At 41.0% G+C, this 24,730-nt stretch overlaps 1 protein-coding gene across 1 annotated transcript; it reads left to right on the forward strand.

Moving 5' to 3' along the window:
• Positions 1-942: 942 nt before the first annotated feature.
• Positions 943-24,080, forward strand: mppe1 (metallophosphoesterase 1). Its single transcript, XM_031731035.2, has 9 exons — positions 943-1,500; positions 1,629-1,737; positions 3,735-3,838; positions 7,352-7,432; positions 15,748-15,856; positions 16,186-16,266; positions 21,088-21,210; positions 21,457-21,597; positions 23,072-24,080. Exons 1-9 carry the CDS (start codon positions 1,250-1,252, stop codon positions 23,255-23,257), a joined length of 1,185 nt encoding a protein of 394 aa, XP_031586895.1. The 5' UTR covers positions 943-1,249; the 3' UTR covers positions 23,258-24,080.
• Positions 24,081-24,730: the final 650 nt, after the last annotated feature.

Genomic DNA, 24,730 nt, shown 5'->3' on the forward strand with positions numbered 1-24,730 from the left:
AGATTCAAAGTGACAATTAGACTTTAGATTGGAATAACATTTGTATTCTCATGTACTAATATTGTTTTATTATTTTATTAATACAATACTATTATATTATGTTATTAAAATCAATGTTTAGTTACCTTTGCATGAATATTGTCCTTAAAGGAGCTACTTTTTATTTTCTTATTGAGTACATTTAAGAGTCTGTACTTTTTCATTTATACATGAGTAAAGAAATTGCTTCAGTAATCCAACTTTTAGTGGAGTATTTTTTAACACTGGTTTTCTTTACTTAAGTAAAGAACGTTATTATAAGTGTGATGTTATTTTGCCACCTCTGGTACTCTATGATCATATGTGACATCTTTCTTTACCTTCCATGACACAGGGAAAGCTGATGATTTATGAAATAATACTCTGATAAATTGGTCAGCTGAAAGACAACAAGTTAAAGTTGGTTTATCATTAATGTTTTACAACATGGAGTGAATAGTATGGTATTCCTATGGCCATCTTATTATCACCAATTAGCTCTCCAAAAAGTTGATTCTGTTCATCTGGACGTAGCGTTTTGTGGGAGAAACGTTTCGTCACTCATCCAAGTGACTTCTTCAGTCTCAGCTGACTGCAGGTTTCCCACAAAACGCTACGTCCAGATGAACAGAATCAACTTTTTGGAGATTTACTTTCCCGGATGATTGAGAATGCATCAAGACATCACCAATTAGCCTACAGGCTAATTGGACTACAGGCGTATACATAAAGGCTTGGCCCAGTGTGGAGCCTGAATCCAGAGGATTTTAAATTAGTTCCAGAATAATTTAAGTTTTAGAAACTTTCTGAACCTTAAGAAAGCCTGCACTCTTAAATATATACTATATACTACAGAAAGCATGCAGTTTTTGTGTGCCCTAGATATCGTGTTACCCGTTTTATTTTGAAAACACACACCGGATGTGTTGTTTCCAGCTTAACGCATGAGAGCCTGTGATTTAGAAACAGCGGCTGGCGGCTGCTCGCTCTCTCTCGCTGCTGTTCCCTTGAAATCAGGGCGCATTTTAAAACTTTGTTTTTCTTTCCCTTATTTTCGGAATCAACCGGACTCCACGGACAAGCCTGTTTTTATCCAGTGGAGCTTGCCATGAGCATCACGCGGCTGGAGACCTAAACCGTGGGGTCTGGAAGAGGTGAAGATGCCTCATGGACCGCTCCATCACCGCCAGTGCGCCAGTTCAGGGCATCCCAAAAGCCGAATAACAAAGAAATGCCGAGGTTTAGCGTCAAATGGGTGGTTGCGGTGGTGCTGATTGGGGTGGTCGGCGGCGCCTTCTTCTTCTGCGAGTATCTCATCTACTTTCCGACCATCCTCAAGTGCGCCTGGCCGAAGATCAGCCATGCTCGCGGCGGAGAGGGCATCGACGGCCACTCTGTGGACTCTGCGGTCCGCGCTATGGTGCTGTCGGACACGCACCTCCTCGGAGCCGTCGGGGGACACTGGTTTGACAAGCTGAGGAGGTAATAATTCATTTGCATGTATTCTCATATATATTTGCCCTGCATCCGTCCGTCTGTGCCCGGGGCTCTGCAGGAGTGATTTGTAAACAGCAACATCCAGTAACGCTGACTTGTGTCCAAACGCGCAGGGAATGGCAGATGGAGAGGGCTTTCCAGACCGCTCTGTGGCTGCTCAGGCCCGAGATAGTCTTTATTCTCGGGGATATCTTCGACGAAGGCAAGTGGAGCTCGCAGAAGGTAACGTAGAGCTCCCTGTTTTCCTTCTTGCATTGCTCTGCACCCCCCCTCATGATAATTATGATGATGTTCGAGTATGTGGATGCAGAGCAGAAGCTCTGTGTTCTCTGGTCATAATAATCATAATCTTGTTACCATCCGGGCCCCAGAGGCTGCAGGTTTTTGAGGAAAACAGCTGCACCAGGTATCCTCTTAGCCCGCCGTGGTACATCCATCCTGGTGTGCTGGGGGGAAGCTTCTGGGAATGCTCAGAAATCTATTACTGGGTTATAAAACGGGATCTGTCAAGACAGATAGAAGCAAGTGGAGCGAGAGGAACACAACACAAAGCCTCAGACAGTAAAATCTCCTCTAATCTACTTTCCCCTCCACCCACCCACTCGCTGATTCCTCCTCATTTTCACTCTTTGAATGGCAACTCTTTTAATTTGTATTGTGTTAAAAGAGGAAGGGCCTGCGTGTTTGAATTCACACTGAGAGTACTGAGAGTTGATCTGCAGCAGGTGAATAGGTCCGTCTGTCATTTATTTCTTTGACTGACTAATCATTTGCCTCATTTGTATCTGAGGAGTTCCCCCTCCATCTTAAGAGGACATCTTGAAAATATTTATCGTGGTTAGAAAACTGGCCACAAGGGCAAAGGTGTTCAATGTACAGTGGCATGTGAAACAAAGAAAAGCATGATGATTTTAGCAATTGTGGTTGATTCACAACGTGACTGGCTTCCCCTCGAAGGATTTAGAGCTGATAGCTTGCACACAGAATAAAATATACTAGAAGAGCAATAAATGGTGCAAAATTGCCCCCATTTTGCTCTGCTAACAGTCCAAAACCCTACTTGTTTTAATAAATCAGTATAAAGAGTAATATAGAAACAAATCGGCACATTTCACACCCCAAACTCAGGAACCGTGTTGGATGTTTGCCTGATGAGTGACCAATAGGTCCATAACCATTCATTGTGCGAGCAACCTAACTGATCAAATACTTCATCGTTTTTTGTTGTAGTCTTGAAAAAAGAAAAAGAAGCATGCTCTCAAATATCATTCACCAGTTTTAAATTCGCAGAGCGAGAACGTCTAAAAACGTGAAGCTGCGGTCAAATATGTTTGGTTTCTTTTGTCAACAATCTGATTGTTTTGAATGAAAACCAAGGCGAAGGAGTCATATTCGCCTGACAACTGACTTTATAGATCACTCTGCTAGCAAAATAATCTCCTATTTGCTCATTCTGTAAATCTACCAAGTATTTATTTTGTCTGTAGCCCCAGAAATTGTCCAAAAACCAAAAGATATTGAACATACAGTGTTAAAAATGAAGAAAAAGCAGCTTATCATGAAATAGAAGAACTTGAAACAGATGATATTTGGTGTTATGTGCTTGATTTATGACTTGTTTGAGTCGTCTTCCTGGAGGATTCAGCGCTGTGAGTTTGCAGAAACAATAAATGCTTAAAAGCAGAGAAACACACCAAGCTATAGTTTTAGTTCCTTTTATTTTCCTTTCACTCTTTTTTCTGTAAATGTTTGAAAAACTGCCGGCTTTGTTTATCCGACAGTCAGACAACCAAATATTGTTTCACTAAAAAGTATTAAAAAGAATCCAATCTTCAGCTTTTTTTATTCAAATACTTTCCCACACACTCATTAATCCCCTAAATCACCTAACTGATTAATAAATAGTTACATTTCAAGTTTGAAAATGTGGTCAAATCAGAGATGAAAACCGCTCCAAATCCCCACATCCTATAAATTCTATAAATAAGAGACACGACGTACGAAACCCACAGCACTGATGCAATTAAAGGCTGTTTCTGTGTGCGGTTTCGGCCCCGTAGAAGCAAAACTGAATCTGAATCAAAGCAGCTCATCTCAGCCGCCCGTGGGAGCCGCCGGGCGACCCTCAGAGATCCCATTAATGCTCGTGAGCTTCTCCGGGGAGTTTTTCTTGTTTGAGGCCTGAAACTTCAGCTGTGTTCATGTTGTTCTGTCCGCAGCACTGGGAGGACGACGTGCGTCGCTTCCACAGGATGTTCAGGCACTCCACTGACACGGAACTGGTTGTACTGGTTGGAAATCATGACATCGGTTTCCATTATGAGTAAGCACATTCTGTATGCTATTGTTTTTCTGTTTTCATTACATAACCTTTACTCTGTGACCGGTTGATCTGGTTTTACGTGGCCTTCACCTGAGGGACTTCTCTATTAAGCACAGGTTTTACCTCTTAGACTGACTCAGTATGAACGATTTCCAGCGCTATTCTTTGTTGCCCTAGTTACAGAAATACCTGCCTCCTTGAAAAGTTTTTAAAGCAAGAGAAAACATTAAATGTGGCACCCAAAAAAGTCAATAACTGTCTCCTACTACTACACCGCACAGCAAGAGGACTTTGTCTACATTACATAACCTGCAAGGAGGCGATTGAATATTTCCATGAGGTAGTTTTAATAAGACAAAGCAGAGGCTGGATGCAGCGCATGCAGTCAGGTCTGAAGCCATCGCTGGAGGGTCTTTGCTTTGTCTTGTTGCTGTAGCAGTAAAGTGGTGCTTTCATCATAGTATATATTAACAAGTCACATTAAAAACTAAAAGATTTACTAATATCGGTGTTAAAGGTAGTGTTTTTATTGGAGGCAGTGCCACATTTCCGTCATGCGGCTCGGTAATGCAGCAAGCATTAATCAACAGAGGGAAATATTCAGCAACAAATACACTGCTTAAGTATCGTTTACTGGATGCTACAGCTGTGCCCAGCTGTTTCAAGACAGTACTGAGCTGTAGAGAGGGAGGTTTGTGTTACATGTTAAATATTGACAGACTAGTGAACTGCTGGTATTGTTCCTTTGGTGGTGTTTGAATACTGCCTTCTGTACTGACGTCAGTTGCATTCTTATCACATGTTTACATTCCACAGCGACATATAAACCTGACGTTGTGGGCTTTTTAAGACAAAGTGTTTAAATCTCACTTCTTATAATTAATTCACATTGTTCTGACAGAGACACAAAAGCAAGAAATTGTACGGAAAGCCAGAAATCTTCCTCTTAAGGCCCACCAGGTTCTGGTTAGGGTTAGGTTCACATCAACCCATTTGTATAGTAATTCCATCTGCACGACCAAATAGAAATATTACAAGAGAAGAACTATGGAGGAATAACAGGCAGCATCGTCTACTTTTTGAAAATAGTCTCTTTTGGCTTGTGGCTAAAATGCAACTTAACCCCAACCCTCTGCGGTTCACTGGAGATCTGATGGATGTTAACACCAACGGCAAAACAACAGAAAATGTAAAGTCTGATAAACCGAAACAGAATGCATTGTCAGATACAATATGCAAAACACAAAGTGTCTGTAAAAATAAGTAGTAAAAAGATTAGACCATTATATTGATAGCAGGTTGGATAAAAAGAAGAAAGGAAAATGTGGCGTCACATCGAAATGGAACTGCAGTTATGTAGTGCTGACCAAAACAATTTACCCAAACATTTATTTATTTTTTATACTTTAAGCGCTTCATCTACCATCTACATCCACGGCTGCTTTAGAATCACCAGTTATTCTAATGTGCATGTCGCTGGGCACGGCGAGATCATGCAGACTCCACACAGAACGGCCTCGGAAAGGTCCTTCTTGCTGTGAGGAGATGTTGCTAACGGCTGCACAGAAGATCTTGACTCTGTGAGTCTTATCTTTAACGACAAGTTATTTCAGAGACTATACAGAAAAACAATCTTCATTTTCTAGGCTCTTTGTGAGATCAAGTCCCTGCAGTATTAGAGAAAGGAAAACCAGCAATTCCTTATAAGCAAAGCACAGCAGGGGAGAAGAAGTCCCGATGACCGGTTAGGAAATGAGGGGAAAACAGAGGTATAACACACAGAGACCACAAACAGCAAGCAGGACAAAACTCACGCCACAGCAGAGGGAAGAAAAAAAGTTTATGACATTATTAATAATAATTAGATAATATAATAGCAGCATATAAACCAACTCTATATGAAGTGAAGAAGAAGTGTTCAGTGTATCGTGGGAAGTCTTCCAGCGTCATGAGCCTATAGCAGCATAACTTATGGATGGTTCAAGTTCACCTGATCCTGCTCTAACTGTAGAATAAAATAGACTAAATAAATCACAATGTGCCCCTCATCGAATTTCCTGGTCATCTTACAATATTCCTTCAGACCTACACAAATCTATACAACATCTTTTAGGTGCGAGATAAACAGAAAGCTAAGCAACACACGTCCAAAGAAGATACTTTGTTCAAGTATCGTTAAATTGGAGCCAAATAGTGTGCAAACCTTTGACATCTTTCCTCAGCATGCTGTTTAAACTATTGAGTAGATCATTGTAGTGTGTGTGTGTGTGTGTTGAATGTCCATTCACGAACTAGGAAGTAGCCGTTTGATCTAATTGATCAACTGTCTCCACATCCTCCCTTCAGCGCAGTTATGACACGTTAGTTTTTCTTTTCTTTATGTTCTAATGGAAGTTTCTGACAAACACGGCTTCTCCTCCTATACGCGGCATGTTTGAGAGTGTTCAAAGACATAACTCTGGACATCAGAGCACATCAAGCTGTCTCAAGTCCAAGTCACGGAAAAGGCTTTGAAATGGCGTTCACGCTCCCCACCTTTTTTATCTTGTGACCCATTCAAGCAGGGAAAAAATGGCAACTCGCAGCCCTTCATCAGAGGTGACACATTCCTGTTAGCACTTGAAAGCCAAGTTTTACCTTCTTTAAGTGTTTAATTTGAGTCATTTTTATCACCCCGATGACGAGAAAATGTCAAATATTTTACAAGACAAAAAGAGAGTTAAATGGCCTTAAAATTAAAGGTAATTTTCTTTTCTTTTTTCCCTCCTTAATGGCTAATCATCTTGCAACCCTTCATATTCAGCTGTGGCCAGTTATGACAGAGCCCACTGATTTCAAAGGCCATTAAGAAATTATGTTAATATGTGCTGTTTTGTTTTGTTGGTTGGCCCAACGTTTTCAGGAAGGAGATTTAATTTATTTGTTAAAAAAAAAAAACCTGATAAGATTTTGTAAGGTTGGGGTAATATTTCAAGCAAAATTAAGAAGAAATCTAAAGAGAAATTATTAAAAAAAGAAAGCAGAAGATGAGCGACGAAGAGATTTATTTATTTCATCACTCTATTTGCTATTTTTGTTAACAAGTCACATAGAAAAGTCATAAAGGAAAAAGATTGTAGCTTTTATTTTTAATAAGATGGTTTCACTGAGGTTTTATTGTCTTTCCGGTAATTTTTTAAACTACATTTTTTGTGTTGGATTGCATTAAATTGCAGACAAGTTGTGTTCATTGTGTCCAGCATGTAACAGCCTTCTTATAGAGACTCTTTTCTTAATTTCTCAGGGAAGAAAACACCATGTCATGCATTTTTTTTTAAATGTTTGGTATTTGACATGTGTGACTCAGAAATGCGAGCTTTTGTAGACATGCTCCTATGTGGTTTGATTCTAGCCGAGCAGCGGGAAGCATGCTGGCACAGCTGTTATGTAACGGTGCGTGATAGACAGGCAGACACGGCAGACTGAGCAGCAGGTTTTTGTGCTGTGTGATGAGCGTATTGTGTCTCCCTGCAGGATGGACTGGTTCAAGCTGCAGCGGTTTGAGAAGGTCTTCAACGCTTCCTCCACCAGGATCGTCACCAAAAAGGGCGTCAAGTGAGTGACGGGAGGGTGAAACATAAATGTAAACATAAAAACTCGTGACACGCCTGAAGGACAAACATGTGACTCAGCATGCGGGAAGGTCGACGGTTTAATCCCCTGAGTCGGCCTGTGGCACAGAGGTGCTTTTAGACGAGCCAGGCAACTGTTCCCGAGGTCTTAATTGTGTGTCAGGAGATTGCGTTCAGTTTCGCACTCTGTGTATTAAAAACAAAGCACCTACCATAATATGATAGATTACGAGATAAGATGAAGATGAAATACTTAATTTATTTAATCAACTACTGTGAAATTATTGTGTTACAGCAGCTTTAAACATAACTTGTTACAGGACAGCTTAAATAAAGGAGAAGCGCTCAGGAAAATTAGATACAGTCTTGTTTGTAGGGTTTACCCATCAGGACATATTAGCACGTGAGCAATCTATGGCACATTAGACCGTGTCATTATTTAACAAAGACGAAGATTCAGCAGCCTGTCGAATCACTTGAAGTAGTTGTTTCCTGCTTAAATTTGTCGATGTCTCTCATCGTCGAATTTTGGCCCGCTCTTCGTTACAGCGTTGCTTTGTGGGCATTCTTTCATTCACAGCTCTCTTAAAGTCCTGACACAAATCAGTACCTTGATCCTTTTATTTTTTCAGACGTTCCTCACATTTGACTCTAGAATACTTCGGTTTACGGTGAAGTTCACGGTCAACTCGATGATGGCAAGTTGCCCTGGTCCTATGGCTGAAAAGCAACCGCAAATCACGACTCCTCGATTGCTGCGTTTGGCAATCGGTATGAGGTGTTTCTGTTGATATACTGTGTGTGGGTTTTGCCAGGGGTGGTGCTTTATGACCAAATGTCCACTTTGGTTTTATCTGTCCACAGGACATTGTTCCAGATGCAAACCTAAGCCATGCTGCCACGTTTCTTTTAGGAAAAGAAAAAATAGTCTTTCAAGCCTTACTTATTCAGCTTTTTTTAAATCATGCTGTCATGAATTTTAACATTTAACATACTAACTGAGGCCTGTAAACCAGATGATGTTTTACTATGTCCTGATACATAAAACTTGAACTTAAACAAGATGTTTTTTTCCACGTGACTGTAAGACAAAGCAGAATAGATCCTCAAGTTCAAAATCTAAATCGTAAAAGAGCTCAATTAAATAGAAAAAAATAAAGTAAAATAACAAAGGATCTCCAAAAGTGAAAATCTAAATGAAATTTGGTAGAATAACACGTGAAAGTTGAATATAATACAATAACTTGGCTGTGCAGAGTAAAAAATGCCCTATTAAATATTAATAAATTGTAAAATTATAACATGATGTGGGAATGATTTCCTCCGGCAGTCTAATCAGTCATTTAAACATATTTGAAACGGTGCCTGTTAATAATGGTGATAAAACAAATGACTCCATAAATGGACATTTATTAGTTAACATGGTAATTTATGGCATAAATGAAGCAGTCACATGGAAAAAGTATGGCTTATATTGGGTTATATATTTGTTAGATTTGATGGTTTAGGTTAGGTGCTGATTATCAGAGCCGCCTGTGGGAGTGGCAGAAGTCTTATTTTAAACTTCTTGCTGGTCTTTCTGCCACTGAAATATGGTGCGCCATTAGGCCAAGATCTAAAGAGCTCCCTAGACTCTTCAGGAAAAAGACTGTGGAGTCTGTAATAATTTGAAATAAATCATTAGACTGCAAGGAAAATGATGTACAAGTGGTGGAGAGTTCAAAGTGACTCCCAAACTGTGCAGGACTGCCAGGCCCAGAAAATTCAAAATTCAAACCAACAGCAAACTGTTTGATGCAAAAAGAAAACTGAAGGAACACAAATGTCAGGAAGGAATCTGCAGGTAACCGAGTTGCTTCTGCAGTTAGAAAATTGGACCTGTATGCAAGGCATGCCAGGAGAAGAGCCTTTGCTGTCCACAAACAACCTCTGAGCAAACAATGGTTTGTGTGTGTGAATACGCAGACAAAGAACAGACCCTGTGGAAAAAATGTGCGACTTGCTGGAGCTCAGAGTTAGGACGCATGTTTGGCACAGAGCAGAGACAGCCTCCAGGAGAGGATCATACCAGCTGTGAAATGTTATGGTTTGAGGCCCCTTCAGTGCCTTAGGAAATGGGCAGCTTGCGGTCATTCAAATATGAATCCTACATCATACGAAGGAGTGCTTGAAGATAATGTGAGACTATCTGAAGGTTTAAAGGGAAGTGGAGGTGCATTTCAACCTAAGCACGCCAGCAAATCCATCAAAACAGTGGCTACAGAAGAAATGAGGCACTGCGGGGTAACTGGAGTCAGAGCCAAGACATGAATCCCACTGAAATTTAAGTGCAAGAAACCACTTAAAAATCCAAGATTGGTAGATATTCTTTAACACAATTTATACAGAATAATATTACATGCGTTGTATGCAGTAAAATTCATCTTTTATTTCAGTCATAATTTTACCTATCAGTGATTACCGAAACAAAACAATGACAAAATACGGTTATGTTGTCTTACTGTGTGAAAAATAATATTTTCATTTTGCTTCAAGGATTCCAGTTTTATGTGTTGGGATATTTTCAAATGGTTGATGTACAAATATGTCAAAAAAAGCCAATGTCCATAAGATGTAGTTATTTAAGGAACTGAAATCTACATGTATAAAATGACCAAATATATCTAATGTTAAAAAGCCATTTAATTCTATAACACCAGATGTATCATATTTGATACATGAGATTTTAAGACTACATAGTACTATATATTTGAAATTTAGATAAGTTTTTATTTTTAAATTTCAGAAGAATCAATAAAAAATAAGTTATTTCATGGCTCAGGGTTTACAGGGTTAAAAAGTTTGATGATGTTGGTTGTGTTATCTCATTTTCAATGGAACTAATGTTAGGCACCACTGCGTGACTAGAGCCAAATGAAGGATGCAAGAAGCAGAGTTGAAGTGAAAGCAAGCGTTTAATGTTTAAGATAATAAGCAAGGTAGAAAATCTAGAGAACAAAAAGACAAAGACCAGGAATATACAGAGAACAATGGGAACACAGGACTGGGAAAACAGTGACATGGACAATGCTAAATCAAACATGCAGAAGTACCTGCTGTGACAAAGGAGCAGCTGACAGTAGCTTTCCTATTCTTTCACATGCTACATAGGAAAAGTGAAGGATGAGACAATACAGTGGCTTGCAAAGGTATTCTTACTTTCCCACATTTTGTCACATTACAGCCACAAACATGAATCAATTTTATTGGAATTCCACGTGAAAGACCAATACAAAGTGGTGTACACGTGAGAAGTGGAACGAAAATCATACATGATTCCAAACATTTTTTACAAATAAATGACTGGAAAGTGGGGTGTGTGTAATTATTCAGCCCCCTTTGGTCTGAGTGCAGTCAGTTGCCCATAGACATTGCCTGATGAGTGCTAATGACTAAATAGAGTGCACCTGTGTGTAATCTAATGTCAGTACAAATACAGCTGCTCTGTGACGGCCTCAGAGGTTGTCTAAGAGAATATTGGGAGCAACAGCACCATGAAGTCCAAAGAACACACCAGACAGGTCAGGGATAAAGTTATTGAGAAATTTAAAGCAGGCTTAGGCTACAAAAAGATTTCCCAAGCCTTGAACATCCCACGGAGCACTGTTCAAGCCATCATTCAGAAATGGAAGGAGTATGGCACAACTGTAAACCTACCAAGACAAGGCCGTCCATCTAAACTCACAGGCCGAACAAGGAGAGCGCCGATCAGAAATGCAGCCAAGAGGCCCATGGTGACTCTGGACGAGCTGCAGAGATCTACAGCTCAGGTGGGGGAATCTGTCCATAGGACAACTATTAGTCGTGCACTGCACAAAGTTGGCCTTTATTGAAGAGTGGCAAGAAGAAAGCCATTGTTAACAGAAAACCATAAGAAGTCCGTTTGCAGTTTGCCACAAGCCATGTGGGGACACAGCAAACATGTGGAAGAAGGTGCTCTGGTCAGATGAGACCAAAATGGAACTTTTTGGCCAAAATGCAAAACACTATGTGTGGCAGAAAACTAACACTGCACATCACTCTGAACACACCATCCCCACTGTCAAATATGGTGGTGGCAGCATCGTGCTCTGGGAGTGCTTCTCTTCAGCAGGGACAGGGAAGCTGGTCAGAGTTGATGGGAAGATGGATGGAGCCAAATACAGGGCAATCTTGGAAGAAAACCTCTTGGAGTCTGCAAAAGACTTGAGACTGGGGTGGAGGTTCACCTTCCAGCAGGACAACGACCCTAAACATAAAGCCAGGGCAACAATGGGATGGTTTAAAACAAAACATATCCATGTGTTAGAATGGCCCAGTCAAAGTCCAGATCTAAATCCAATTGAGAATCTGTGGCAAGATCTGAAAACTGCTGTTCACAAACGCTGTCCCTCTAATCTGACTGAGCTGGAGCTGTTTTGCAAAGAAGAATGGGCAAGAATTTCAGTCTCTAGATGTGCAAAGCTGGTAGAGACATACCCTAAAAGACTGGCAGCTGTAACTGCAGCAAAAGGTGGTTCTACACAGTATTGACTCAGGGGGCTGAATAATTACGCACACCCCACTTTGCAGTTATTTATTTGTAAAAAATGTTTGGAATCATGATTTTCAATCCACTTCTCACGTGTACACCACTTTGTATTGGTCTTTCACGTGGAATTCCAATAAAATTGATTCATGTTTGTGGCTGTAATGTGACAAAATGTGGAAAAGTTCAAGGGGGCTGAATACTTTTGCAAGCCACTGTATATGCAATGAGAGAAGAGAAACCAGTTGGATAACCAAACACAGCTAGAGCGTCAGTGCGGGCAGGGAGAGGAAGTGAAACTAGTCAAATAAAAGATTAAACTGTTGATAAAATAAAAATAGGAAATAAGAAAAATGGGGGAAACGAGATTAACTTGACACACAACACAGCCTAGAATAGAACACTGAAGGCGTCCAACTAAATACAACTAAAACTTGAACCTTAAGAACAAACAAGGCCCTTTTTACTTCTGGGGGGGGGAGGAGGAGGAGGAGGAGGAGGAGGAGGGGGGCTAAATTAATGCAACTCCTCTTTTATTTAAAACAGAAGCGTAGAAAGTAATAAAAGATTGTGATGACTTGTGACTGTGCCATCTACACGTTACACCTACAGGAGCTTCTCAGACATGAAGCTCCTGGTCGGCATCCTATTACAGCGCCAGGTTTGAATTCAGTGAGCTCTTTAGAACGACCCATTCTTTCACAAATGTTTATCCCCCCCTCAGGATTGTGTCAGAAGGCCATCCGGTGTAAAACTGCTAAATCAAACATGCAGAAGTACCTGCTGTGACAAAGGAGCAGCTGACAGTAGCTTTCCTATTCTTTTACATGCTACATAGGAAAAGTGAATGAATGAGTGAATGAGATAAGAGAAGAGAAACCAGTTGGATAACCAAACACAGCTAGAGCGTCAGTGAGGGCAGGGAGAGGAAGTGAAACTAGTCAAATAAAAGATTAAACTGTTGATAAAATAAAAATAGAAAATAAGAAAAATGGGGGAAACGAGATTAACTTGACACACAACACAGCCTAGAATAGAACACTGAAGGCGTCCAACTAAATACAACTAAAACTTAAACCATAAGAACAAACAAGGCCCCTTTTACTTCTAGGAGGGAGGGGGGGCTAAATTAAAGCAACAACTCTATAAATAGAAAAACTAAGAACTAACTGATAAGGTAAAAGGCTCACCCAGGGAGATAGTGAGGAATATAAACAAGATAACATATAATACAAAAGAAACTAGGAACAAAACTCCCACATAAATTATTCTAAAACCAAAATGAATCATGAACTCGCAAAAATTCAGAAGCCAAAAAGACCTGCGAGCAGTACCAACTAAGTGATCGCTGAACGGGTTTTTACCAGAACTGTGCTGAAGGTCACAGTCATATTTGCCATTTCACAGGCACTGTTCTGTCAGGTATTTGCAGGAAAGGGAAACAAATGCAGGGTATTAAGTCAAACTTGAGAAGCAGAAAGAAAACCTAACCTTTTATTAAAGCAAAGCACAAAGTCCGAATAGGCAGCAATTAACTAAGCCAATAAAGCCAAACAGACGTCTAGGAACAACACAAGGAAGGACAGACAGTGATACAGTATGATTTAAACAGATAGGAGCCGAGGCTGTAAATAAACACGTGAGGCTAACCAGGGAGAGTGGAAACACCAGGCTAACAATGCACAGCTTAAACTAATTAAGACAATAACACAAGAAGTACAACTAGCAACAAGGCACCAGAGAGAGCAGACTAACAAAATAAAACAGGAAGTAACTAAATGGGGACTCACATAACAGAGACAACAAGATGCAAGAAGACATTAGGGAGGCAAGAATAACCTAAAGAATCAAATATCTATTAACAAGTCTATAAAAACTAGGACAGCTAAACTAGCCAAGCAATTCAAAAAACTAAAATTCAAGCATAGTCACGCAAAAGACTACATAATAATGAAAACTCTCCAAAAAAATATCTACAAAACTCACAGACCATGAGACTTTTCCATTTCCACAAGAACTGGTCAGATTTTACTGAAACAAACTGAGGATTTTATTTCTCATTAGTTTGTGCAGTTCAGCCAACCTATGAGAACAAAACTTATCACTTTCTTTTTGTACTTCACACATTACAAAACCTGTGATTTGTGGTGGATCGTGAGCTGGATTAGCTACTACGTCACTGGCGTTCTGGTTTCTTTGTGCCTCGATGTCACGTGTTCTCTTGTCCCCGTTCGTTTATCATTGTCATTGGTCATCATGTGTCGTTTAGTATTTTCATTTGTATTGAAAAAACGGAGCTTAATGACTCCAGTATACTCCTAACAATAATTTTTAGGCTTTGATTTAGATTTTTACAATTCTTATCACCACATAATGATGCTGACAGTGAACCATGGCTAACAGAATTAGAGCAGTGCTGCAGAAACCTGGAAAACGTTTCTGCACAAAGATTTCAGACAAACTACTAACAGGATGTGTGTTTAGATTTTATTTAAAACAGAAGAGTAGAAGTAATAAAAGATCGTGATGACTTGTGACTGTGCCATCTACACGTTACACCTACAGGAGCTTCTCAGACATGAAGCTCCTTGTCGGCATCCTATTACAGCACCAAGTTTGAATTCAGTGAGCTCTTTAGAACGACCCATTCTTTCACAAATGTTCATCCCCCCCTCAGGATTGTGTCAGAAGGCCATCCAGTGTAAAACTGCTAAATCAAACATGCAGAAGTACCTGCTGTAGCGACCCCATGTGACAAGGGAGCAGCTGACAGTAGCTTTCCTATTCTTTCACAAATGTTTTTAAAGACAGACAACAAGGCTGGGAGCTTGATTTTATTCCAGCAAAAAACACCTAAAACATCTGATAAAATGCCAATTAATTACATTAGAACACATTAGACTGTCTCTCATAGATAGTGATGATGTACAGTGTTCTTGTATGAAATATGACAAGGTCATAAATGATCCCACTTCGGTTGAAACTCTCAACTGGTCACTTTAGGGTTAAAACATCCAGTAAAAGCTTGTGCTCCCTGCAGCAGTGCTGTAACATATTTGCATTTGTTGCGATGCATTTACATGAGAACAGGCCTTTTGTTGTGTTGTAATATATTATAAAAGGATCCAAACAAAAAGCCCTATTTCCGCTGACAGAAAATGGTTATGTGCTTCTCCCTTTTTTTTTTAGCAGCGCTGATGTAAAACGCCCACAGCGCAGCAGTGTTTGTCCTCCATGTGAGCTCTAGTTTTAGGATCTATTTAAAGCAGCTGTAAGCAATAATTTTATAATAATGTATCAAAGGTGATGTGAAAACATTGTGGCAATGGGAAAAAAAAGGGGGGCCACACATACACAGAGATTAATGCTCTGGATCCGCAGCTCGCCCTCGCCTTTACGGGCCCGGCTCATTGTTTTACTCTCCTGGTTTACTCTCATCACACGTTTTCAGCTCACAGCACTCACAGCATGCTACCTTCGCAGCACCAGACAGCAGACGAACACAGTTATCCGCAAGCTGGCGAACACAGAGCCAGATATTTCCCTCTGGAGTTGGTAAAAAACGGAGTGAATATTGGACTTAGATTTGTCAGGTGGCCAGAAACGCAACTCCAAACGAATTCAGATGCGGCTCTGAGAACTGCAACTGTTTTCTAACAGTTTGATAATGATACCGGGATGTTGTTTTGTTAATAACGATGCTTTTCCTACATTTCCTGCCAGACTAACTGAGAATCTCCTTCTCTCGTCAGTTTTCTGCTGGTGAACAGCGTGGCCCTGCACGGCGACGGCTGTCCCATCTGCCAGTCGGTGGAAAAAGAGCTGATCAAACTCTCCAGGGACCTCAACTGTTCACTTCAGGTGGGAGGAAAATTTCTAGGAGTCTTTCGCACACTTTTTCACTGTCAGCGCCTCGAATGCACTCTGCCACTGGTACTCGAGATGCGCCAACAGAAAATTAAGACGTACCCAGAGCAGGTGTTTTGTTCTTCTTGCACATCCAGTGTTTATTAAAGCACATTAGAAGTGGCGCCTGGTTTGTGTTTTTAGGTTTTTTTTTTCCTGCAGACAGCACCAGAACCAGAGGCAGTGTAGCGATATGAAATAAAAATGTTACCTGATGCTTGAGGATGCTTTGTGAGGTTGTGGACAAGACAGCTGATGAATTCTTTATGTTTTCTCCTCTGCAGAGCGCGCAGTCAGGGAGCGGAGTGATGGACGGCTGTGAAGGCTCGCAGCTCTACCCTCCCACACCCCCCATCATGTTACAGGTAAACTGCATGACTCCACTCAGACTTCATCAGAAGCTGAAAACATTTAGCAGCGGAAGACGTGATCAGCCTTTTCAGCACTCGCGTACCTGAGCGTACACTGAATGCGTTATCGGTCTCTGTTATGGCCCCCGAGCGGCGTCCCAGCTCTACGCTGTGGAGGAAACAAAATCCAAAGACCTCATTTTGTGCAAAATTCAGCCTGAGCTGGATGCAAAAGAAGGGAGGAAAAAAAGTTATCTTCCTAAGTTGCAGTCTTTTTTTTTTTGTCTACGACTCTCTTTTTGTTTTCCTAAGGGCAGAATCTCCTTGCTGTGCTCCAGCAGAAGAAAAACAACACAAAGACCTTCACAAAATTTCTTTCTACAAAGTGGTATTTCTGGAAAATATCCACATGGTTTCATTTAGAATGCTGAAGTCTTCACATCAGCTTCAGCTATGATAATAATAATAATCTCTTCTCTGCTGTGCAGAGTGGTGCATATCTGTCAAACTCGAGTCATGCTGGGAAGGCATCGCTTCCAGTATCCAATCTGTTTTTCAATGTACACATACCAACAAGTGAGAAAAATCATTTCGTGTTCTTTGTTGTGCATCTGCTTTTTTCTTTCGTTTCTATTTTCTCCGTTTCCTTCCTGTGTCTGTGTTCGCGCTTACCTTTGAGGTTGGTTCTCTGTTTCTCGTCGTGGTTTTACTTCCTGTTTTTGACCTATTTAATCAGCACTCTGTGTATATCTAGCTGTGTCTTTCTTTCTGTCTTTGCTGGACTGTCAGTTTTCCCTCCTGAGCTTCTTGCCTTCATCCTCTGTGCCTCCTGGCATTCCTGGTTAGTTTCGCTTTTGTGACTTTGATGTTTTCCTCTTTGGACGATGGTTAATCAGACTTTTAATTAAAGATCTTTGTCAGTTTTTTTCATCCAGCCTTTCTGTCTGCATTTGGGTCTTCCCCTCAGCTGACCCTGTAATCAATTAATACATTTAGAACTTCATACTTAATTACTGATTTTGGAAACACACGGTTAACGTTCAACATTTTATGCTTAACAGGGACCTGTCATGTGCTTTTCCATCTCCATATTTCTATTTTTGCTTTCCACATACCACGGTTTCAAATAATTTCAAAAAATTGGTCCCCAGCTCAAACTGTTTCTCTCACTTAACCTCGCTTTCTTCTGATTGGCCGTCCCTCACAAACAGAAGCTTTCAGCAGAAGGTGATGAAGGTTTCAGTGGTCACAGCCAGAGTTGTCTAAGAATACCACAATATTATCACATTAAGCCGATAACAGAAAAAACAAAACTGTGTGAAGACGGAGCTCTTGGCTCACAGGGATCACTTATTCATACACTGACCTCAATATTTGAAACTGGGAATCTTAAAAAAGGCCATCAATCATTGTACAAACAGACACTGACAAAAAAAACTACAGTTTTTATATATATTGAAATAAATGTTGTACAACAACCAAATAAATTTCAGCCAAATTTTATATAAAAATATATATATGTATACATGTTTGCATATTTGCGTTTTTTGAACAGTATTTGTGATCCAGACGTGTACCAAACGTTCACGTTTGAAACTAATTTAACAACAATTTAGGCTCAACAGCTGCGGATCATTTAGAGCTTTTAGGCCTTGAATCAGCAGAAAATATCTCAGTGGAGTATCAGTGAATGACTGAAACGAGGCTGAATTTAAATGTTTGCATCAGCCTTAAAATACGACTTTACCCGTCCTAGTTTTCAACCAAATTTAGAGATAAACGTGATGTTTTTAAAGGTAAGCGATTGATCGACAAGATTTAACCTGAAAACAACGTCCACTGATTACTGTGTGGTGTGCAGGGATGTTGGTTTAAGCTGTAGGTTCAACTCTATGAAATGACCAATCATTACACGCTGCTTTACAACAGGTCTGCAACTGTGTTTGAAGCTGACATCGAACAATCTACTTAAATGCTCTGTCAGCTTTTTTCACTGTTAGAGGACGTGTCTGCATAAGAGAATCAATTACCTATTTTACAAATATACGATTTAACCAAAAATGAAATGAGCTTCAAAAATGTTCGACTCTCTAATTACATGTTTTGATAACTCAAACTTTAATTCCATCGTAATACAGACCTGCAGAAAATTAGGGAATGTTTACTATTTGTGAACATATTGTCTGTCATGTGAATGCAGTAATTCATAATAACACCATCCTTTGTTATAAAACTGTGGCAGTCACTTCTCTCTCTAAAAAGGTCAGATGTTTTATGTTTTAGTTCATCATAGAAAACAGTTGTGCCTGTAAGTGAAGCGCCCTTGAAATCGCATTAATAAGCAATAGAGACTAACTGTCATTTGCCTATGACACTGCCGTTATTAACTTTTTTTTTTGAGGATGGCGTGCTGCTCGTGTGTGCAGATCTGAAAAGGACAATATGTGCTCCTTTTTGTGGCAAAGTTTTTAGTCAGTAAATGTTTGAGAGAGACACTCCACATTGCCAAAAGTATTCACTCATCCATCCAAGTCATTGAATTCAGGTGTTCCAATCACTTCTATGACCACACGTGTGTAAAATCAAGCACCTAGGCATGCAGACTGCTTCTCCATGAACTGCTTCTTCTGAAAGAATGGGTCACTCAGGAGCTCAGTCAATTCCAGCATGGTATCCTGATAGGATGCCAACTGTGCAGTCCAGTTGTGAAGTTTCCTCACAGTCAGCTGTTAGTGGGATTATAACAAAGTGGAAGTGAATAACAACAAGACCATCTAAAATCACATAGTGGGGTCAGTGGATGCTAAGGTGCATAGAGGTTACAAGTATCTGCAGAGGCAATCGCTACAGACTTCCATGTGGCCGTCAGGTTTTCCAAGAACAGTGCGTAGAGAGCTTCATGGAATGGGTTTCCATGGCCGAGCAGCTGCATCCAAGCCTTACATCACCAAACACAATGCAAAGCAGATGCAGTGATGTAAACCACGCAGCCACTGGACTCTAAAGCAGTATTGTGGTCTCTGGAGTGACTATTCACGCTTCTCCATCTGGCAATCCGATGGATGAGTCTGGGTTTAGTGGTTGCCAGGGGAACGGTACTTGTCTGACTGCGCTGTGCCAAGTGTAAAGTTTGGTGGAGGGGGGATTATGGTGTGGGGCTCTTAAAAAACTCTTAATGCTTCAGCATACCAACACATTTTGGACAATTTCGTGCTTGGGGACGGCCCCTTCCTGCTCCAACATGACTGCGCATCATTGCACAAAGGTCCATAAAGACATGGATGAGCGAGTTTGGTGTGGAAGAAGTTGACTGGCCTGCACAGAGTCCCGACCTCAACCCCATAGAACACCTGTCTGTCTGGCTGTCTGACCTCACAAATGTGCTTCTAGAAGAATGATCAAAAATTCCCATGAACTCACCCCTAAACCTCGTGGAAAGCCTTACCAGAAGATCTGAAGCTGTTATAGCTGCACAGGGTGGACCGACATCATATTAAACCCTTTGGATGTGATGTCACTCAAGTTCATATGTGTGTGATCACAGATGAGTGAAAACTTTTAGCAATATTGTGCGTCTCTCAGTCTAGTTCAATGCACTATCCCAGTATGGTCATCTGTGGTGCTAAACTAAACTCCCAAAGTTGAACAGGTAAGAAGGTAACACCTGCACAAAACGTAAGGAGAAACTTTACAAGTCTCAGTTTTTTCTGCTATTTCAACGAACAAAGGAGAGCACGATTAAAAAAGAGGCGACCTCCCATTTTCATTTCTTAGTTCATACATCCTCGATTCCTCTCCTCGCTTCATAGTCCCTCCCAACAGAGATGCAAGCGGAGGAAGCGATAGGGAGACATGAGAAGAGAGGAGTCGAGGCAGCAGTCATTTGACAACCACACCATAAATTCCTTTTATTTAGCCGACTGCTGCTGTATTTTATGATCGTAAATGTAACAGTGCAACAGTGTGACAAGATATTAGACGCTTTTCTTAATCGCACACAGGAAGGTTTGATGTACTTAAATAACTGAAACTGCATATAAAGAGGATAGTTGTTTAAAGAGCCTCTCTTTTTGCAGTGTATTCCAAGCGCGTGCATGAATCTTTTATACACAACAGGCAAAGAAACACATCCAAGGATTATAGCTCCTCCGGCAAGCCTCCTCTGGCTCTCCAATGCATTTTAGGGACACAGACATCCTTCATCATTGTGTGCTGAGATTGATTCCTGAGTCACAGGCGGGATAGAGAGGACAGAGGAGATAAAGAGGCACTAAGTAGATAAATGAGAATAGCGTAATTTATGTACAAGATTTTAGCAGGTGATTGGTTTAAATAGTGACATGACACAGATTGAAAATTCTGACTGAGGTTACACCATACACTCTGGGATCCATGCTTTATATAAACTTCCTTCAGAGGAAGCACTTTCAACGAAAATCATCATTCAGTCCAGAAGGTGTCATGAGTGTCGTGGTGTGTTGAGTGTTACGATTCAGTACTCTCTCTGTGACAGCGACTTTGATGGATTGCCCGCTCTATCTGGAAGAATTACACGTTCAAGTCCAGTGAAACGCAGAGTGGCAGGAGAACCATGTCTGACATCGTGAAACTTTGGGGAACGTGGCTATTCTCCATGTTCCCTGTGCAAATGGCTGTTTAGACACGTGGATCACTGCAGATGTATTTATGAACTGTTTGATGGGGGAATTGCGTGGTTGGGTGAAAAACTTGACATCAGAAATGCTGTTACTGAGCTGCCTCTCAGCCTGTTTCCTGTTCTTCCATGAAAAATCCAAATCCATGCACGTTTCCCTGACTGTGTGCTCCGTTCTGCAGCACTATCCTCTGTTCAGAGTGAGTGACGCTGGCTGCACAGGACAGGACGCCGCGCCGCCTGAAGAGCGACACCTGCTGTTCAGAGAGAAGTACGACGTGCTGTCGAAGGAGGCCTCACAGAGAGTGAGTACTCTGCAGTCTCATCACACCGCCTCCGCTGTCTGTCTTTTTTTTTCTTTCCTTTTCTCTCAAAGCGCAGATCTGTTCTGAAGTGTTTTCATCCAATTAAAACGGCGAACAACAGCCCGCCGTCAGAAATAGTCTCGTATAGAAACAGCAGATGATGGTGATGATGATGGTGATGATGAAACTGGTGATGTAAGGGAGCAGCAACCAGCCTCTGAAGCAGTTATGGGTTTCTCTCCTCAGCTGCTGCAGTGGTTTAAGCCCCGCCTCATCCTCAGCGGACACACCCACAGCGGATGTGAGGTTCTCCATGACAACAAGTACCCAGAAATCAGCGTGCCATCCTTCAGCTGGAGGAACAGAAACAACCCCAGCTTCATCCTTGTGAGTGAAAGCAAAATCGTGAACAGACTTTTTACAGTGTGCGGATTAAAGTCGGCATTTTTCAACCAGCAATAGATGAAAAATAATCTAATTAATCTGTATTATAGAGAGAGATTATTAAGGTGGGCTGGGCTGTTTCTGTGTGGTTTGCCTTTTCTCTCTGTTTAGCTGCCCAGTGCACAACCTTACTGTTATGGTTCAGTCTCAGTGGTGTAGAGTAGTTTTTAGCCCCAGCTTTTCTTTGAAAGCCACTGCTGAGCATGCAAACACTGTAAGCAACTAGCTGATGAACACATCAGAGAATTTAGCAGGTGTGCCAGATGTTTCCCTCAGGAGAATCAATAAGGAGTGAGCAGTTGGTTACAAACTACATCTGGCACAATATCAGGTTTTACTTCACAGTTATAGAGGTAATAAATATACATATATTAACTATAGATATCTATAGAAAATCCATCCATCCATTTTGTTCTACTTATACTATTCAGAGTTGTTGTGGGGGCTGGACCTATCCCAGCTGTCATGGGGCGAGAGGTGGGGTACACCCTGGACAGGTTGCTACGCTCATCAAATGCAGCTCTAATTCATGGCAAGTCAAAATGACCCTCAGCTCCCAACATCCAGTCTGCCACTGGTTCGAATCGAAATGGGCTGTAGGCGTGTATGTGAGCATGAATGACTGCTTTTCTCTGCATGTTTGCCCAGTGCTAAAACGATGACCAGTACAGGGTAGTGGTGATTTGAACCCCCTTTTGACTCCACGGCTGCCTTCATGGTTTAGATTCGACAAGGTGCTGCAAAAATTCTTCAGAGGTTTCAGTCCGAATTGACAAGACAGCATCACAAAGTTACTGGAGATTTGTCAGCCGCGGATCCATGATCCACAACCACGTTTTCATCTATTTCATCTTCTTTACTTAGTGAGTGACGCCAGCTTCACAGGAGAGGACATGACTGATGATTAGTCCCAAATTTGCTGCTCTGGAGGCTTTTGCTTGAACTTGATTTAAGCAGAAACTCTTAAAGGAAAGTTAAGAGAGGGGGTGACAAAGGTAACATTAAACTAACACGATTTTGTCCAATATCTCTGAGAGAGAAACATTCAGAGAAAATCAACAAGAACAGGGACGACATGCAAACTCTAGCTAGAATCAGCATCAGTGGCCTAAATTAGATGTTTTTCTTTCATACAAACAATTAATTTCCTAATAAAGTGTTTAATTATATAGTAAACAATCTGCTGAGGTGAGATTCTGTTGAATCTGTTGTTCCTGTTGTTTACAGGCTATAAAAAAACAGATTCATGCAGAAAATAAAAATAGGAAGAAAGGAACTCAAAATGAGCTCCTATTTTTAATCTTCGGAGGCCCTCTGGTGGCCGAAGAGCTCTAAGCAGCCACCTCTGCCAGTATGAACATTACTCATCACCTCTAACTCACGTTATTTCTCACTTCTCCCCCCTTTCTTCTCCCAGGCGACGGTGTCACCGAGCAGTTACACGCTGTCCAAGTGTTTCCTGCCGGAGGAGAGCACGGTGATCAGCGTTTACTGCTCGGCCGGCGCCTGCCTGCTGCTGCTGTTCCTCGCTCACTGTCTGTGGATGAAAGGCCTGCTGCAGTGCCTCAGCCTCTGCCTGCTGGGGAAACACAAGTCTCTGTGAACTACATTATCCACAGCCCTCCGGGACAGAGCCATAAGCTGGTAATTTGGTGTAAGTTGATGTGAGGATGCTCTGTGTGGACCAAAAAAACGACAAGAAGAAAAAAAATCTGTTTGCACAACCTTGATTTGTTTGTCTGGGTGTTTAAAGGCACTGTGAAGGACGTGATATGATTTTTAAATGTTTTTAAAGGACTCAGAGTTAATCACTACTGGTACTGATGATGGTGGTGGTGATGTTAGAGCCTGTGACGGAGGCCCAATTGTTCTTACAAATCATCAGTTGTAACTTCCTTGGAGGAAAAGTAACAGTCACTGACTTCACCGCTGAGTGAGAAAGTACGCACGCGTGGCACGGGGTAGCACAAATCAAAGGAGTAAATATGTAAATACTAACTGTCCCTGGTCTGGTTTAAGGTGGTGAAGTTAGAGGTGCTTTAAGTCTCTTCTCTCTGATGTTACCTGTGAGCCGATGTGAACGCACACTGATCATCTCACTCAACTCTGAACACTCTTCGTTTCTGTCGTCGATGTCAGATAGTCCATCCGGGTTCCTCATTGTTTTTATGACGCATATCAGAGAAAAAACAAAAAGATATCGTTGCTGATTTTCTGTGCCAAATGTTTGTGAAGGTTTTTTGCCAAATTGTTGGAACGTTTCTGATGAACTGTACATAATAAATAATCAGAATCTTAAAGCCTGTTTCACAGTTTTCTGGTGGACGAGGGAGGATGTTATCACACGCGACAGACGAAATCCTTAATATATAGGTACAAATATTTTATGTTTGCAGATTCATGTGAAATAAAATGTAAGAAAATTGGTTCAAAATTTGTTTTCATTTGGTTTGCTTGGTTGTTTTTTAGTTTAGTCATTTTATAACTGAGAAAACACAGCTTTTAGCAATAGTATAACAAAGTACCTTCATTTCTTACTTTAATAATGTGCAGGATTAATCCACTATGTTTATTTTATATTAAATTAGTCACTATTTATTGATTGATTGGATTATAAAGTCTATAGAACAGACCTTAACTGTGACCCAGTGTCATCTTTTTAGCTGTGGTTAAAAAGAATACTAGAATACTTTGATATACAGACTTGGTCGACCTAATGACTGCTGGTGCCCGGGTCCCGTAGCTTCAAAACAAGCCCGAAATCATCATCATGCTGATTTTCATTACACTTGAATGAGATCTTTGTGCTACTATGCTGTGCTTCATTTCTGCCAGACGTGGCACTGTACTTTATGGCCAAATGTCCACTTTGATTTCATCTGTCGACAGGACATTGTTCCAGAAGTCCTGTGGTTTGTTCAGATGCACATTTGCAAACCTCAGCCATGCTGCCAGGCTTTCTCCTGGCATCCTCTCCAAATGAGCCATACTCTAATTGTACTGTCATGAACTTTAACATTTAACTTGCTAAATGATGCTTGTAGAGTCTGAGAGTCATTGCACTGTCTGACCTTAG

The sequence above is a fragment of the Oreochromis aureus genome, linkage group 18, assembly GCF_013358895.1.
Source record: "Oreochromis aureus strain Israel breed Guangdong linkage group 18, ZZ_aureus, whole genome shotgun sequence".
Lineage (NCBI taxonomy): Eukaryota > Metazoa > Chordata > Actinopteri > Cichliformes > Cichlidae > Oreochromis > Oreochromis aureus.